The sequence below is a fragment of the Miscanthus floridulus genome, chromosome 1 (assembly GCF_019320115.1).
Source record: "Miscanthus floridulus cultivar M001 chromosome 1, ASM1932011v1, whole genome shotgun sequence".
Classification (NCBI taxonomy): domain Eukaryota; kingdom Viridiplantae; phylum Streptophyta; class Magnoliopsida; order Poales; family Poaceae; genus Miscanthus; species Miscanthus floridulus.
In genome coordinates this window covers 4,672,563-4,685,459 of record NC_089580.1, presented here as the reverse complement: position 1 = coordinate 4,685,459, position 12,897 = coordinate 4,672,563, and the positions used below count along the sequence as shown (strand labels likewise).

General features: G+C 49.7%; 2 protein-coding genes across 2 annotated transcripts; both read right to left on the bottom strand.

Annotated features, from left to right (window-relative positions):
- Positions 1-494: 494 nt before the first annotated feature.
- LOC136516106 (jasmonate-induced oxygenase 2-like) lies at positions 495-2,193 on the bottom strand. Its single transcript, XM_066509770.1, has 2 exons — positions 1,627-2,193; positions 495-1,340 (listed from the first exon to the last, which is right to left on the bottom strand). The coding sequence occupies exons 1-2, from the start codon at positions 2,089-2,091 to the stop codon at positions 747-749; spliced, it is 1,059 nt and encodes a 352-aa protein (XP_066365867.1). The 5' UTR covers positions 2,092-2,193; the 3' UTR covers positions 495-746.
- Positions 2,194-11,343: 9,150 nt separating this feature from the next.
- On the bottom strand, positions 11,344-12,404 carry LOC136471466 (dof zinc finger protein MNB1A-like). The gene has a single exon (XM_066469195.1). The coding sequence runs from the start codon at positions 12,402-12,404 to the stop codon at positions 11,418-11,420; it is 987 nt and encodes a 328-aa protein (XP_066325292.1). The 3' UTR covers positions 11,344-11,417.
- Between the last annotated feature and the right edge of the window lie 493 nt (positions 12,405-12,897).

Sequence of the window (12,897 nt, the reverse complement as noted above, 5' to 3'; positions counted from 1 at the left end):
TTGCTGATTAGTGGATCACAGCTTACAAGTATGTAAATCTGTACATTGTTCGTTCTTTTTTTGATAGAATTTCAATTGTTCATTGCAGTATATATAGATAGAACTTGAAAAAACAAAGATTTTCCATAGAATTCCAATTGGCTGTACTACTATTGATAAAAACTGTAGCAGTGTACATTTGAATTGCCCCCCCCCCCTACACATTCATGCAAGCTCCGTCGCTGACTGGAAGTATATACAAGCTTCTGAAAGCCCGTGGACAGGAAGCGGATGAAAGCGTGGTCTTCATCTGGAAGACCTCAGCTCCACCACGGGTCCAATTGTTTATGTGGTTACTGTCACAAAAACGTATCCAGTGCCGCGTCAATCGGCTCGTTGGCATACCGTGACAGCGAGGCCTACTTTTGCTCTTCCGTACTGCTGTCGCAGGCGCAGCCATACATATGGCGCATGATTCTGGTTGGAATCCGATCGAGGAAGATGAACCAACTCGGTTTGATTTTGCAAATAAACCAGACCGTCAGAATGCAAGCCTGTTATTATTCCCAAACATACCTCCAAAGTAGGAGTGAGTGCTCATCACACATATTCACATCCATGTTCACACACAGCACGCACATATATTTGTTCTAACACGAACGGCGACACGCATATATAGCGTCCTCTGCATCGATCTGAAGACGACGGCCGGTCACCTCGGCATGGAACGGATCCTGCTTGTCCTAGTCCTGTAGTATCTTTGCTATCTAGGCGAGGACGAGGCTCTTCTTGAAATGCGCGATCTGGATGTTCTCCACGTTGAGCTTCTTGAAGTTGCTGTTCTTCCTGGTGCTGAAGAATTCGCCCCAATTGTAGGGGTTGTACCTGGACGGGTCGTCCTCGCTCACCAGCTCCTCCACGGGCTCCACCATGGTGTAGCTCGCCGGGTTGAAGAAGTAGGGCAAGGAGAACCTCTCCCTCGCCGAGTTCACCGACACCCGGTGCTCCGCGCTCTCGTACCTGTCGTTGCTCCACACCTGGATGAGGTCGCCGACGTTGATGATGAACGAGTCTGTCACGGGCCTGACGCGGACCCACTCGCCGTCGGAGCGCCGCCGGACGTCCAGCCCGCCGACGTCGTCCTGGTACAGGATGGTCAGGGCGCCGCCGTCCTTGTGCCGCCCCACGCCGAGGGCCAGGTCGGGGCTCGGGCACGGAGGGTAGTGGTTCAGCCGGATGAAGGTGGTCTGGTCCTTGAAGAAGCCGTGCAGCCGGTCGGGCCTCAGCTTCAGGCTCCGGGCGATCAGCTCCAGCAGCTTGAACGCCAGCTCCTCCATCGCCTTCGCGTACTCCTCCAGCGCCTCTCTGCAGCCAAAAATATCATCGGTCCAGCATGTTCAATTATTGTTAAATTAAATAATGCAAATATGAGAGTATATTCGGTAGTTAGCTATAGAATAAATTATTTTATGGTCATCTTTATTTATGATAATTTTTATACTTAATTTATGATAATTATAACACGTGAGAATATTTACCGTAATATTACATTAAACCATTTGGTAAGGAGTTAATATGTAAATTAGTATAATAATTATTGTAAGTTATATATATATATGATCGAAAGGATAAGTTTCGTTTCGTCACTCTCCTGAAGCCCGGCAGATCCTGGGGCCACTTGTTCTGGAACACAAGCTCGCCGTCGGCCACGGCGGCCGGCGGCGGCGGCTCGCGAGGGACGAGGTCGAACACCTCCTTCCAGTCCCTCACGTTCTTGGTGTGCTCCGACTCGTAGTACCCAAGCGGCCCCGCCTCGCTCCTCCGCACGGCGGCCTTCCGCTCCGGCGGCAGCGCGAAGAAGGCGCGCTGCGCCGCCGTCACGCGCGCCACGGTCCCCGCGGGCACGCCGTGGCCCACCACCACGAAGAAGCCCCAGTCCCGGCTCGCCGCGCCCACCTCGGCGGCCAGCGCGTCCACCGTGGCCGCGTCGCCGCCATCGGCGATGAGAGGCGAGAGGTCGATGAGAGGGATGCCGGTGGCCTCAGTCATGGTGGGCTTCGGGCGGTGCTCGGGGGCCTGCACGAAGGCCTGGTCCATGGTGAGGCTGCCCATGGCGATCACGTTGCTCCGTGGGAAGGTTGTGTGAGGCTGTGATGTCTTGGCTACTTCGCGCCTGTGCGAGAGTGAGGCTGGGGCCTGTGATGAGGTGGTTAAATGTGACGTTTGGCCTGGTTGGATTCAATGAATCTGGATGGATTTTTAGGTGAATCTTGTTTTCTAGCACTTCTTCCATTTAATTGGCTGATGTGTCCATGTACACAAGCTGATGGGTGTAGTCCCTCGGCCCAGGAAAAAAAAAACACGCGTGTCCAGAATTACGTTTTTCAGACGGAGAGAGTACTAAACAAACTTTGTGTTGTTTTGATCGATGGTGCGGTTGTGCTTGGTGTGTTCTAGTAGTATGTGTGACGTCACGGATGATTGAAGGATCCGGTTCCACTATAGCCCAGGGTGGGATGTTATACTCGTATGATATGAGGCTTTTGTACTAGCACAAGAGTTATGGATAAGTAAAACTTTTTTTTCTTTGGCTATATACTAGCGCCTGATCGTGTGCACACGGAAATGCACGTTCCTGCTTACTTCTCTTTGCGTTATTTTCTCCCCACCACTAGAAAAAATTTAGGTGACGTTTGGTTCCACGACCGGAAGGGTAACACGAATGGAACGAATCCCATAAGGGAACAGAAAGGGAATTGATTATTACATTTTCTGTTTGGTTAGTCATTGTTGTTTTTATGGTAGCGAGCGGGACCGACTAACACCGACCATCGGGCGTGAACGGATGGCTGAAGGCTCGGACCTATTCCCAGACCAATCGTTTCCATCGTACGTCTAACAAACAGGAACTAACGTAACCGGATAGCACTGTGATGGGGTCACATCGAAAAACGATTCAACCAAACAACACCTTAGTGAGGATGATCCCATGATTCCATACCATGGTACCTACCGTGGATTCACGACATCTGTCATGTGCATGTATCTAACATATATGATTGTTGCTTAAATTTAGGAGAAATAGTTACAAATAAAAATTATAACTCTCTTCTGTGTTTGGTTCATACACGTGTCGTGAATCCACAACAGGTGCTCATGGTTGTTCCATAGGGACTGTCACTGAATTTTTTCCCTCACCACACCTCCAACTCTCCTACCTCGATCGGGAGTCGCCGCCCTCACAGTCACAGCTACCCAGCCCGTGACTGCAACCACTGCTAATCTTAGTGTCTTCTTTGTCCCTTGCTAGAGTGCGCCCGCCTCCCACCACCTTCGACAATGTAGCGCCTCCTTTGCCGCCACCTTCCTCCACCGTCGTCACTAATCTTAGTCGTTACGTCTTCTTCATCTTTTGATCGATGCCCTCGCCGCCTACACTGCCCAATTAGCGTGTCCCACCTGCCAACGGACGACGCCCCCACTACCCCCGCCCTCCACCGTCGTCTCTGCCACTACCACCATCGATTTGTCAAAGAGGTGAAGAACCACTTTAATGGAATCTTGGCTTGGAGAACGAAGCACCTTGTGATCAAGCCAGTTCATAGATAACCACTCATAGAACAATCAGGGGCTAAAACACAAGCTTCATAGGAGGCTAAACCATCTGCAACCCTGTTACATGTTCTATTACAGATAGAGACTTTACAAGAATTGAAGTCATACACCATATGGTCTCTAATATGATGGATTAATGAACCAATCGTGCTTCTATCCTTCTCTGTTGAAGATAGAGCCAATGCTAAGGCTGTAGCATCTGTTTCCAGAATGATATGCATCATGCCAAGATGTGTTGCCTGGATTCCTTGGAAGGCCGCCATTGCTTCAGTTTACAAAGCAGAAGCCGCATATCTCATATTATCAGCGCCAGCTGCAAGCACATCCCCACATGTATCCCTAATCACAAAGCATCGGCCTCCTGTTCTTGTTTGTTGGTAAAAGGCACTGTCAATATTGATCTTGTAATTGTCAATAGGTGGTGGCTTCCACGAGCATGGTACAGTTTTTTTTTTATAGACTGACCAGTATTGTTCAATCTCTCAGATTCTAGCAGATGGTACAGTATAGAATTCTGAATTTATGATGCACTCATAAGCCTATGGCCTTCGTTTACCTTATTCCTTGCAGGCCACCATCTTCACAACAACACTATCACCTTTAAATGTACAGATTTTTCCAGAGACAAGATCATATGGACGGTTTCCTTCCCTGATTGACATCCTAGTAACATTACCCTGTGTTCTTCCATATTCAATAGCCGCCAATAGTGTTTCAAAAAAATATGGCCGCAATCCTCATCCAGTCTATTGCAAACCGGACATAGGGTGTCTGTTTTAATTCCTCGATGGGCCAAATTTCTTCTTACAGGAAGACTGTTGTGGGCTAAACGCCAAATAAACATCTGGACCTTGTTGGGAACTTTTAGTTGCCAAATCTTATGTCATTGGAATTCGCCTTCCCTATTAATTACAGTTCGAGATGTAGAAGCATCCATGTGGGCAAGTGCGTCTCTTCTAGCCACAGCCAACTTATAAGCTGATTTAACTGAGAAAAGTCCCTTTGAATCAAAGTGCCAAGCTGGCCAATCTTCCATTCGATCATCAATAGGAATCCTAAGAATCTCATTTCCATCTTCTGGCCAAAAGGTATCATGTACTAGTTGCACATCCCATCCTCCAGTTACTGGATTAATTAACTCATCCGCTCTCCTTAGCAAAGAAGCACGCCTTGGTGTAATCGGCCTTCTAGTAGTACCTTTAGGTAGCCATGGGTCCCTCCCTGGTTTTAACCTTTTCTCCATTGCCGATTCTCCAAATCAAGCCTTCCTTTAGTAATTCTCGCCCTGTTCAGTATACTTCTCACAGCATATGGGCGACAACTGAGAATATCTGACTAACGGAAGTATTTGGTTTTTAAGACTTGACCACATAATATATCAGGATTTATGAGTAGTCGCCATGCTTGTCTACATAACATGGCCATATTGAAAAGATGCAAATCCCTCAATTCTAGACCACCCTTTTTCTTTGGTCTAGTCAACTTCTCCCAACTCAAGACAAAAATAATAAAATCCACAGGCCTTGAGGGCTTGAGGTAGCTGGAAACAGGGCATCATCATGGCAGGTCGAAACGCCACCATAAGGTGGCAGTTTGGCGTCCATTTCTCCCGATCGATCAGCAAGAACCGGGACAGCAAGCAGCGAGTGAGAGACGTTCCGGGCCGCTTTTCGGAGCATGATGCCCAACTCCCTAGCTTGTCTCCATGCCTCCGGTTGAGCAGCCGTGTCCCCCCTCACACCTCACCAACAGTCACCCGTGCATGTGCCCGGTCCCCGTCGAGTCCTTGCTGAATGCTGAGTGAGCATCAGTGACAGGGAGACAAGCTACCGTATGCGCTGCTGCTGTCACACCAAAAACTTCCCTTTGCACCGGCCGATCTGTATGCACCGGCTGGCCTGGCCCTCCCCTGTTCATGGATCGACTGGCGATGACTGACGTGGATGCATGCCCCTGACACTCTAGCTAGTATGGGCATGGTGACATGCATGCTGGTAGCAATGGCGAAAAGATTTTTAATTTAATTTGTTTCTGTGTGTGATAGTGTGCTTAGGTTGGAGGCAACGCGTACCGGGTGCCGGGCGGGCGGAGGGACGGTGAGCGTGAAGCAGCTGAACCAGATCTTCGGCGCCAAGGGCTGAGCCAGTCGGACATGGTCGCCCTCTCGGGGGCGCACACGATCGGGATGTCGCAGTGCAGCTCCTTCAATTCAGGAGCTGGCTCTACGCGTACGGGCCCAACGCCGACGGGCAGGACCCCAGCTACGTGCCGGCGGGCAGACGGTGCCACTGGACCCGATGACGCCGACGGCCTTCGACACCAACTACTACGCCGCCATCATATCGTCGCCAACCGCGGCCTGCTCAGCTCCGACCAGGCGCTGCTGAGCGACCCGACCACGGCGGCACAGCACAGGTGATCGGCTACACCAACAACTAGCCAGGAGACGTTCCAGGCCGACTTCGCCGCCGCCATGGTCAAGATATGGGCGCCGCCGGCAGCACCCGGACCAACTGCAGGGTGGCAAACTGAATGGGCGCATTTGGACGTACGTGTCGGGGCGTACGTGTACGTAGGATGCAGAGTGTAAGCCCTCGTTCGGTTTACCCCATATTCAATTTGTTTGACTTCTTTTTTCGGTCAAAATAGTGTTTTTCTTTCACAACATTTCAGTTAAAGTAGTGTTTTTCAGTCAATTTCAGTCAAGATTCAGCAAGCCGAACAGAACCTAAAGGTGGTGTGGTCTCTGATAATGTTCTCTCGTTCTATAGATTTGTACTTCTGCATGCGCTACGGCGCTAGATATAGCTTAGAGCAATTCTAATAATGCAGCCGACTATTGGTTGTACAGAAACTTACAGTCAATCTATCAGCCTACTTATATAATAGTTAGTCGGCTTACAACCCACTTATCTACATAAGCTTGCTTATCTTCTTTTTTTCTCATCTCTCTTTTCCACATCAGCATACAACCTGCCTACAGCCTCTTATAATACTTACTCTTAGCTCGTGGGTCTGTAGCTTTTCTTTTATGTAATATAGCTTACCTCCTCTCCATCCGCCCTCCCCGCTGCTCCATCCTCTCCATCCGCATGGGATCTGCTCCCCTTCTCCGGCAACGGCGAGATGGCGACGACGCGAAGCAGTCCGCTGGGCAGAGTCGAGATGTCCCGAGACCCCGACGCGAAGCAGCGCCGCGCCGCATGGCCAAGCCGTGCCTTGCTCTGTTCCATTGAGAATTGAGAACACTGTTTTCTGGCCGTTTTCCTGTAGAAAAATAAAGTTAGATATACAATAGAAAATACTAGAATACATATATCACACCTGCAATGAATGAGTGGACTTAGAAAATTTAATTTTCCATTTCCAAAATAATCATCTTTTAGAATTCGAAAATAATCATTTTTCAGACATTATGGTCATGTTCGCTTATCTTATAATCCATACTTTTCAGTTTATTTTTTTTCAGCCAGAACAGTGTTTTTCTCCCACAACAAATCAACCGAAAGAGTGTTTTGGCTTATTTTTTTTTCCAGTGAAGCGAACGAGCCCTATAGATATTTCTTCTACAATTTCACAGCTGCTCTAACCAAACAGACTTCTATTTTTACCACAGCTGCTTTCCCACAGCTATTTTTTCACAACCCATAACTCACAGCAGCTCCACAGCCAAACCAGGCCTAAATTGTCTTAGAGGAGGAGAAGTCGGAGCCGTGGCCAGGATACAGCAGCAGCAGCACGATGACGTAGATTCATCAAAAGCACCGCACGGGATCCGTTTGGGTTGAGAGTTTGAGACGGGCCGGCCGGGCATGATCTTGCGAGCTGGAGACGGGGCGGGCGCAGCGTGGTTGGCCGGCGAGTACAGAAGTTTGGATGGGCCGTGCCAATGGGCCCGTCTTTTGGGAGCTTCAGTGCGTTCGTGTTGGGCTGATTTTCTCACTGGGCTACTCAACATTGGCAATATGTTGGGCTGTATCTGGAACTTGGCTTTGCACATGGTGCATGTCCCGGACTAATTTTCTCATCATACAAAAACTGAAGAACTGGGCTACATACAATCTTTTCTTTTAAAAGACGAAATGTGCACCATCCAATCTAGGCTATTATATTGCCACGTGTCCTACAAATGGAGTGCAGCGTTGCCATTGGCGCGTACCCGTCGGCTTCTCGCCCCGTCTCGAATTCTCCCCCGTTCTCCATCCATCGTCCTCACCCATCCCCGCCTGCAGTCGCGCCGCCGCCGCCACCGCCCCTCCCTTCAGCACTTCCCGCCGGTCCGCCAAGACTGCCATGCTCTGCAGGCAAATCGGCCCCCGTCCTCCACCGGACCGAGTTCCTCAACCTTCCCTCTCGCAAGCTGCCACCCGCCAGAAGAAGCAGCGACCCGAGCCGCCCACGGTCACCGGTTCTTCGTCCAGGAGGCTGGAGCTGCCCGTGCGTCATGATCGCTGGTTCTTCGCCCATGAGCGCGAGAAGGCAGGCATAGCTGCCCCGATGCGCACTACCAACAAGGGCGAGCGTCATGCGTTAGCTCGGATCAAGCCAGGGAATGGCAGCGACGTCGCTAGCCACTCGGCCGTCGTCCCGACGACCGGTTCAGGCAGCTGTGCTAGGTGGTGGGATTTGGGGGATGCCCCTGGCCCTGCCATCCATGTCGGGCAGGTGCGCGCGGCTCAGACGGAAGAGGGAATGGAACGCAATCAAGATGATGAACAGTGAAGAAGCTAGCTAGCCGTCGTTGATACATGTAAACACTTGTGCATACAAGAAATTTTTCAAAATCATATAAAAATAATGGTACATCTGAATATTCTGGAACTTGTTATGTGCCTTTGCTATGTGCCGCTCTCCAATCCAAAACTACGAACCAACAACATAGTGTTTATGATTAATTAATTCATATAAAACAAATTATAGAACAAAAAAAAATCCTGAAAGCACTTACATTGGCCACTGCTCTACCTATTTCTTCCAGGTTTAGGAAAAGCTAAGTAGTATCCTTGTGCTTGATTCAAGGAATCCTACTACCTAGCTAATCTTTAATTAAAATAAGGCAACGGCTCCGGTACTACTCCTAAAAATTACACAGATCTCAAAGCAGCAATTAAACATTATCTTAATTATTTTCCACCTGGGTCACGATTGGGCCTGGTCGGTCTGAACCCAGTTCATATCCATGGCAAATCCAGTCAAAACTCATCTCCCAGTTATCCGGTCCGCTTTGTTCGGTTCCACCTGGTTTTGTTTTCTCGCAGCCGGCGGCGGACGTCCTCGCCGCTTGCGCACGGGACTGGAGGAGCGGTGTCCCAGCCAAATCTATCCACATTCCAAACTGGAAGTCGGCATGGAGCTCCGAGTCGCTGCCACACTGGAGCCGCGAGCTCCAGCGCCCCATGCCATTCTCCTCCGACATCGGCCATGGCAATGGCGCACAATATAGTTCCCCTCATGTGGGATGATAAATCCATGTCTGTGAACTGAATTCCATTGACAATAAACAAGGATTTTTTTAATGAGTATGTTCATGTATTTGTCCATATAGTTTTCTTGTTCTTCTGCCATAGTGCCATGCACTCCGCCACTCCCTGGTCTCTGCCATCACTGTCCTCGCCTACGTCCAGGACCACGACGGCCGGAGGTAGGCCTATAGCATCTGCACCAGCGCCATGCTCCTCGGCATCACCGTCTTCCTCTCAAGTCTCATGCACCAAGAGACACCGGTAGGACTGCGGCACTGCGCCGGTCTCAGCTCTCACCGCCTCTGCGGATTGCAGTCTACTACTACGAGGACCACGGCTGCCTCCTTCAACGAGACTGGGCTTTGGGTTAGTGCGTGACACAGACTGGGCTTGCACAGCTCAGGCCCATGCGGGACCCAAGAGCAATTCAAATAGGTAATTAATTAGATGGACTGCTTTGAGATTTGTGTAATTTTTAGAAAGATGGGTATTGGAGCAGTTCCCTTAAATTAATAAAGCCACCTGATTGTCATTTCTCATTTGCATATTTTTAAATCTGAACCAAATATACAACTGCCCAATAGGCAAACGATATAGTATTTTGCCTTTAGAGCATCCGCAAATTTTCCATTATCCATATTATGCGTTATGCGCTATCCCAAACTTTAACTTATTTTATTTATGGCTGATCTAGATATTTAATTACATGAACTACAAGATCAACATTGGTCACCTTAGAGATGGCATGGAACACAAAATTTAATTTATTTTATACCTAATCTAGCTATCCAAATAAAGGAACTTCAATGGTCATGTTCACTTCTCTTATAATCCGTCATTTTCAGCTTGTTTTTTTTTCAGTCGGAACATTGTTTTTCTCTCACAACAAATCAGCCGGAACAGTGTTTCGGTAGGGTCATTAATATCACAAAGGTTAGCTCAGATGGCGTAGCAACACCGCGCCCCAAATATTTGAGGGAATTCCTTGTGAGCCATTAAAAAAGATCGCAATTTCATGTGAGCCACTGAAAAAGTTCGGCAGACTTCAGCGCCACTGTTCCAACTTTTTTTTGCCCTCCATGCCACTGCCATCAGATTGGACTCTAACGATGTCAAACTGCAAGTTTGTAAAGTCAAAAATACCCTTAGGTCTAAATATGCCATTTTTTTAATATCTTAACGACTTCAAGTGGAAAACTCAAAACTAGAAAGTTGTAGATCTCGTCGAGATCTATAATTTTTATATAAAAATAATCTTTATTTAATACCGCAAAAAAGATATGATTTTTCTAAGATATATTAATCATATCAAATCATATCTTTTTTACGGAATTAAATGAAGATAATTTTTATATGAAAATTATAGATCTCGACGAGATCTACAACTTTATAGTTTTGAATTTTTCCATTTGAAGTCGTTAAAATGCTCAAAAAATTAATGGCATATTTAGACCTAAGGGTATTTTTGACTTTTCACATGTACAGTTTGACACCGTTAGAGCCCAATCTGACGGCAGTAGCATGGAGGGCAAAAAAAAAATGAAACAATGGCGCTGAAGTCCGTCAAACTTTTTCAGCGGCTCACAAAGAATTGTAATTGTAATTTTTTATAATGGCTCGGGAGTAATTCCCTCCAAAAAATTTCTAGTTTTCTATCCGATCCGAACTCCACGGTCTACACAATCTACGCAGAGCCGTTTGTGGTTTTTCCAGTTCTACGCTAGGCTGAAGGTAATGCTACTCTTGCGAATTCGCTTTTAAATTTAAATTTAAATTTAAATTTAAATTACATGTAAGGTACTCCGTACGGTATAAGCTTAAGATTCACATGCACATGAGACACGAGCAGAACTTGGCAGCCCAACGAGCTAGTGCATGTTTAGTTCCCTTCCATTTTGCAACATTTTTTAAGATTTCTCGTCACATCGAATTTTTGGACGCATGTACGAAGCATTAAATATAAATAAAAAATAAAACTAATTACACATTTTAGACGAAATTCACGAGACGAATCTTTTAAGCCTAATTAGACTATGATTAGACATTAATTGCCAAATAACAACGAAAGTGCTACAATACCATTTCGCAAAAAATTTCGCCAAGAACAGCACCCAACAAAACAAGACCCTGGTACAGCCACGAACCTGAAGCTACACCATTCTACGTACTACAACGTACCCTATATAAAGGAGACCAAAACTGCAAACTCGGAGGACCCTTTTGTAGCTTAGCACAGGCAAGCGTGCGTACACAAGACACGACATAATCCAATAATACAACGCTGGGAAAACAGACCTACAACTACGTATGCTATGCAATGCAAGCCGACCTGGGCCGCATGCCCTGAGGTAGCGCGCCGTCTCACATCAGGTGGCCCCCGCCATGTAGCATCCCGCCGGTTTGTGGCGCCGCCGCCGCCGCCGGAGAAGAGAAGTCCGGCCACACTGAACCCGCACCGGCGCCTGGTGGCATCTTCCACGTGGCCACGCTGTCGTTGTCCATCAGCAGCCCCGCGGGCCAGATGAAGGACGACGACGACCCGGCTGCGGAGCCACCACCTCCCCTGAGCCCGAGGCCTTGCATTTGCACGGCCACCGCCTCGCCGGCGCCCGCGCCCAGGTGTAAGGGCCCGGTTGTCGGGAGCCCGAGCCCGAGGTCGAAGTCGAACGACGACGACCCTGCGCCGCGGCCTTCCAGCAGCGGCCACGCGGCGCCGAGCGCGAACAGCGAGCCAAGGGGACCGCCACCCTGTCCCTGCGACGACGACGACGGCAGGGGAGGCATCATCATCGGCGGCGGGAGGCCGAGGCCGAAGGCGTGCGCCGCCGGAGCGCGCCTGCTGGCGTGCTGCTGGTGGTGGTGGTGGTTGATGTGCGCCAGGCGCGGGCGCTTGCGCGTGGATCCGCCGATGGGGACGTTGCGGAGGGAGCCGCCCAGCGTCCAGTAGCGGCGGCAGGCGCGGCAGAAGTGCCGCGGCTGCGACGTGTTGTAGTTGTTGTAGTAGCAGAACTTGGTGTCGTGCGACGCGCACCGCGGGCACTGCTCCCCGAGCGCCGCGCCGCCGGTCCCGCAGCTGCTGTTGCTCTTATTGGCCGCCTCGGCGGCGGCCGTGGCGTCATGCAGCTGCTGGAGGTAGGCGGCCATGTCGGCCGCCGCGCCACCCGTGGTGCCGGTGTTATTGTTGTTGGTGCCGCTGCCGGAAGTGGCGGCCATCGTCGTCGCGGTCGTGGTGATGAGGTGGTGGTGGACGTCGTGCTTGCAGGTGTTGTGCGGCAGTGGCGCGAACGGCGCCATGGTGATGGGAGGCTGCAGCCGCGCCGCCTGCGCTTCCATTACTTGGCCTGCCATTGGATGCTCCTAGCTTGAGATTGGAGAAGTTGATGCTCTCTGGCGATCGAGGAACGGATGTCGCTGTCTGCGTAGTACGAGCTTCTTGCTGCTGTTTGAACCGGGACGCCGGGCCAAGGGTGGTATATATACGCGCGTGCATGCTAGTAGTCGCTGCAAACGCAGACACAGACAGAGATTGAAAAAGACTGATGGGTACGGATGGTGACAGAAGGCTGAAGAGTTCAGTACGCAGAGCGCAGCCTGGACAGTGGATTCCAGGCTGCGGGCGCCACCGCCACGCGACGCCACGCCACGCCAGACACCACCGGGCCGCCGAGCTCTGCCTACGAGCTGTAACTTTCTTTGCAGTTCCAGCCAAGGAATCCGACTGGTCACGCGACCACCTGCTGGTGTTGTGCCTACTACTCTATGCATGCATGGTTTGTCCATGGCGCGCCGTCCGATCAAACTCACGTACTCCTTCCATGTCGTGTCTCCATGCATGCACTAG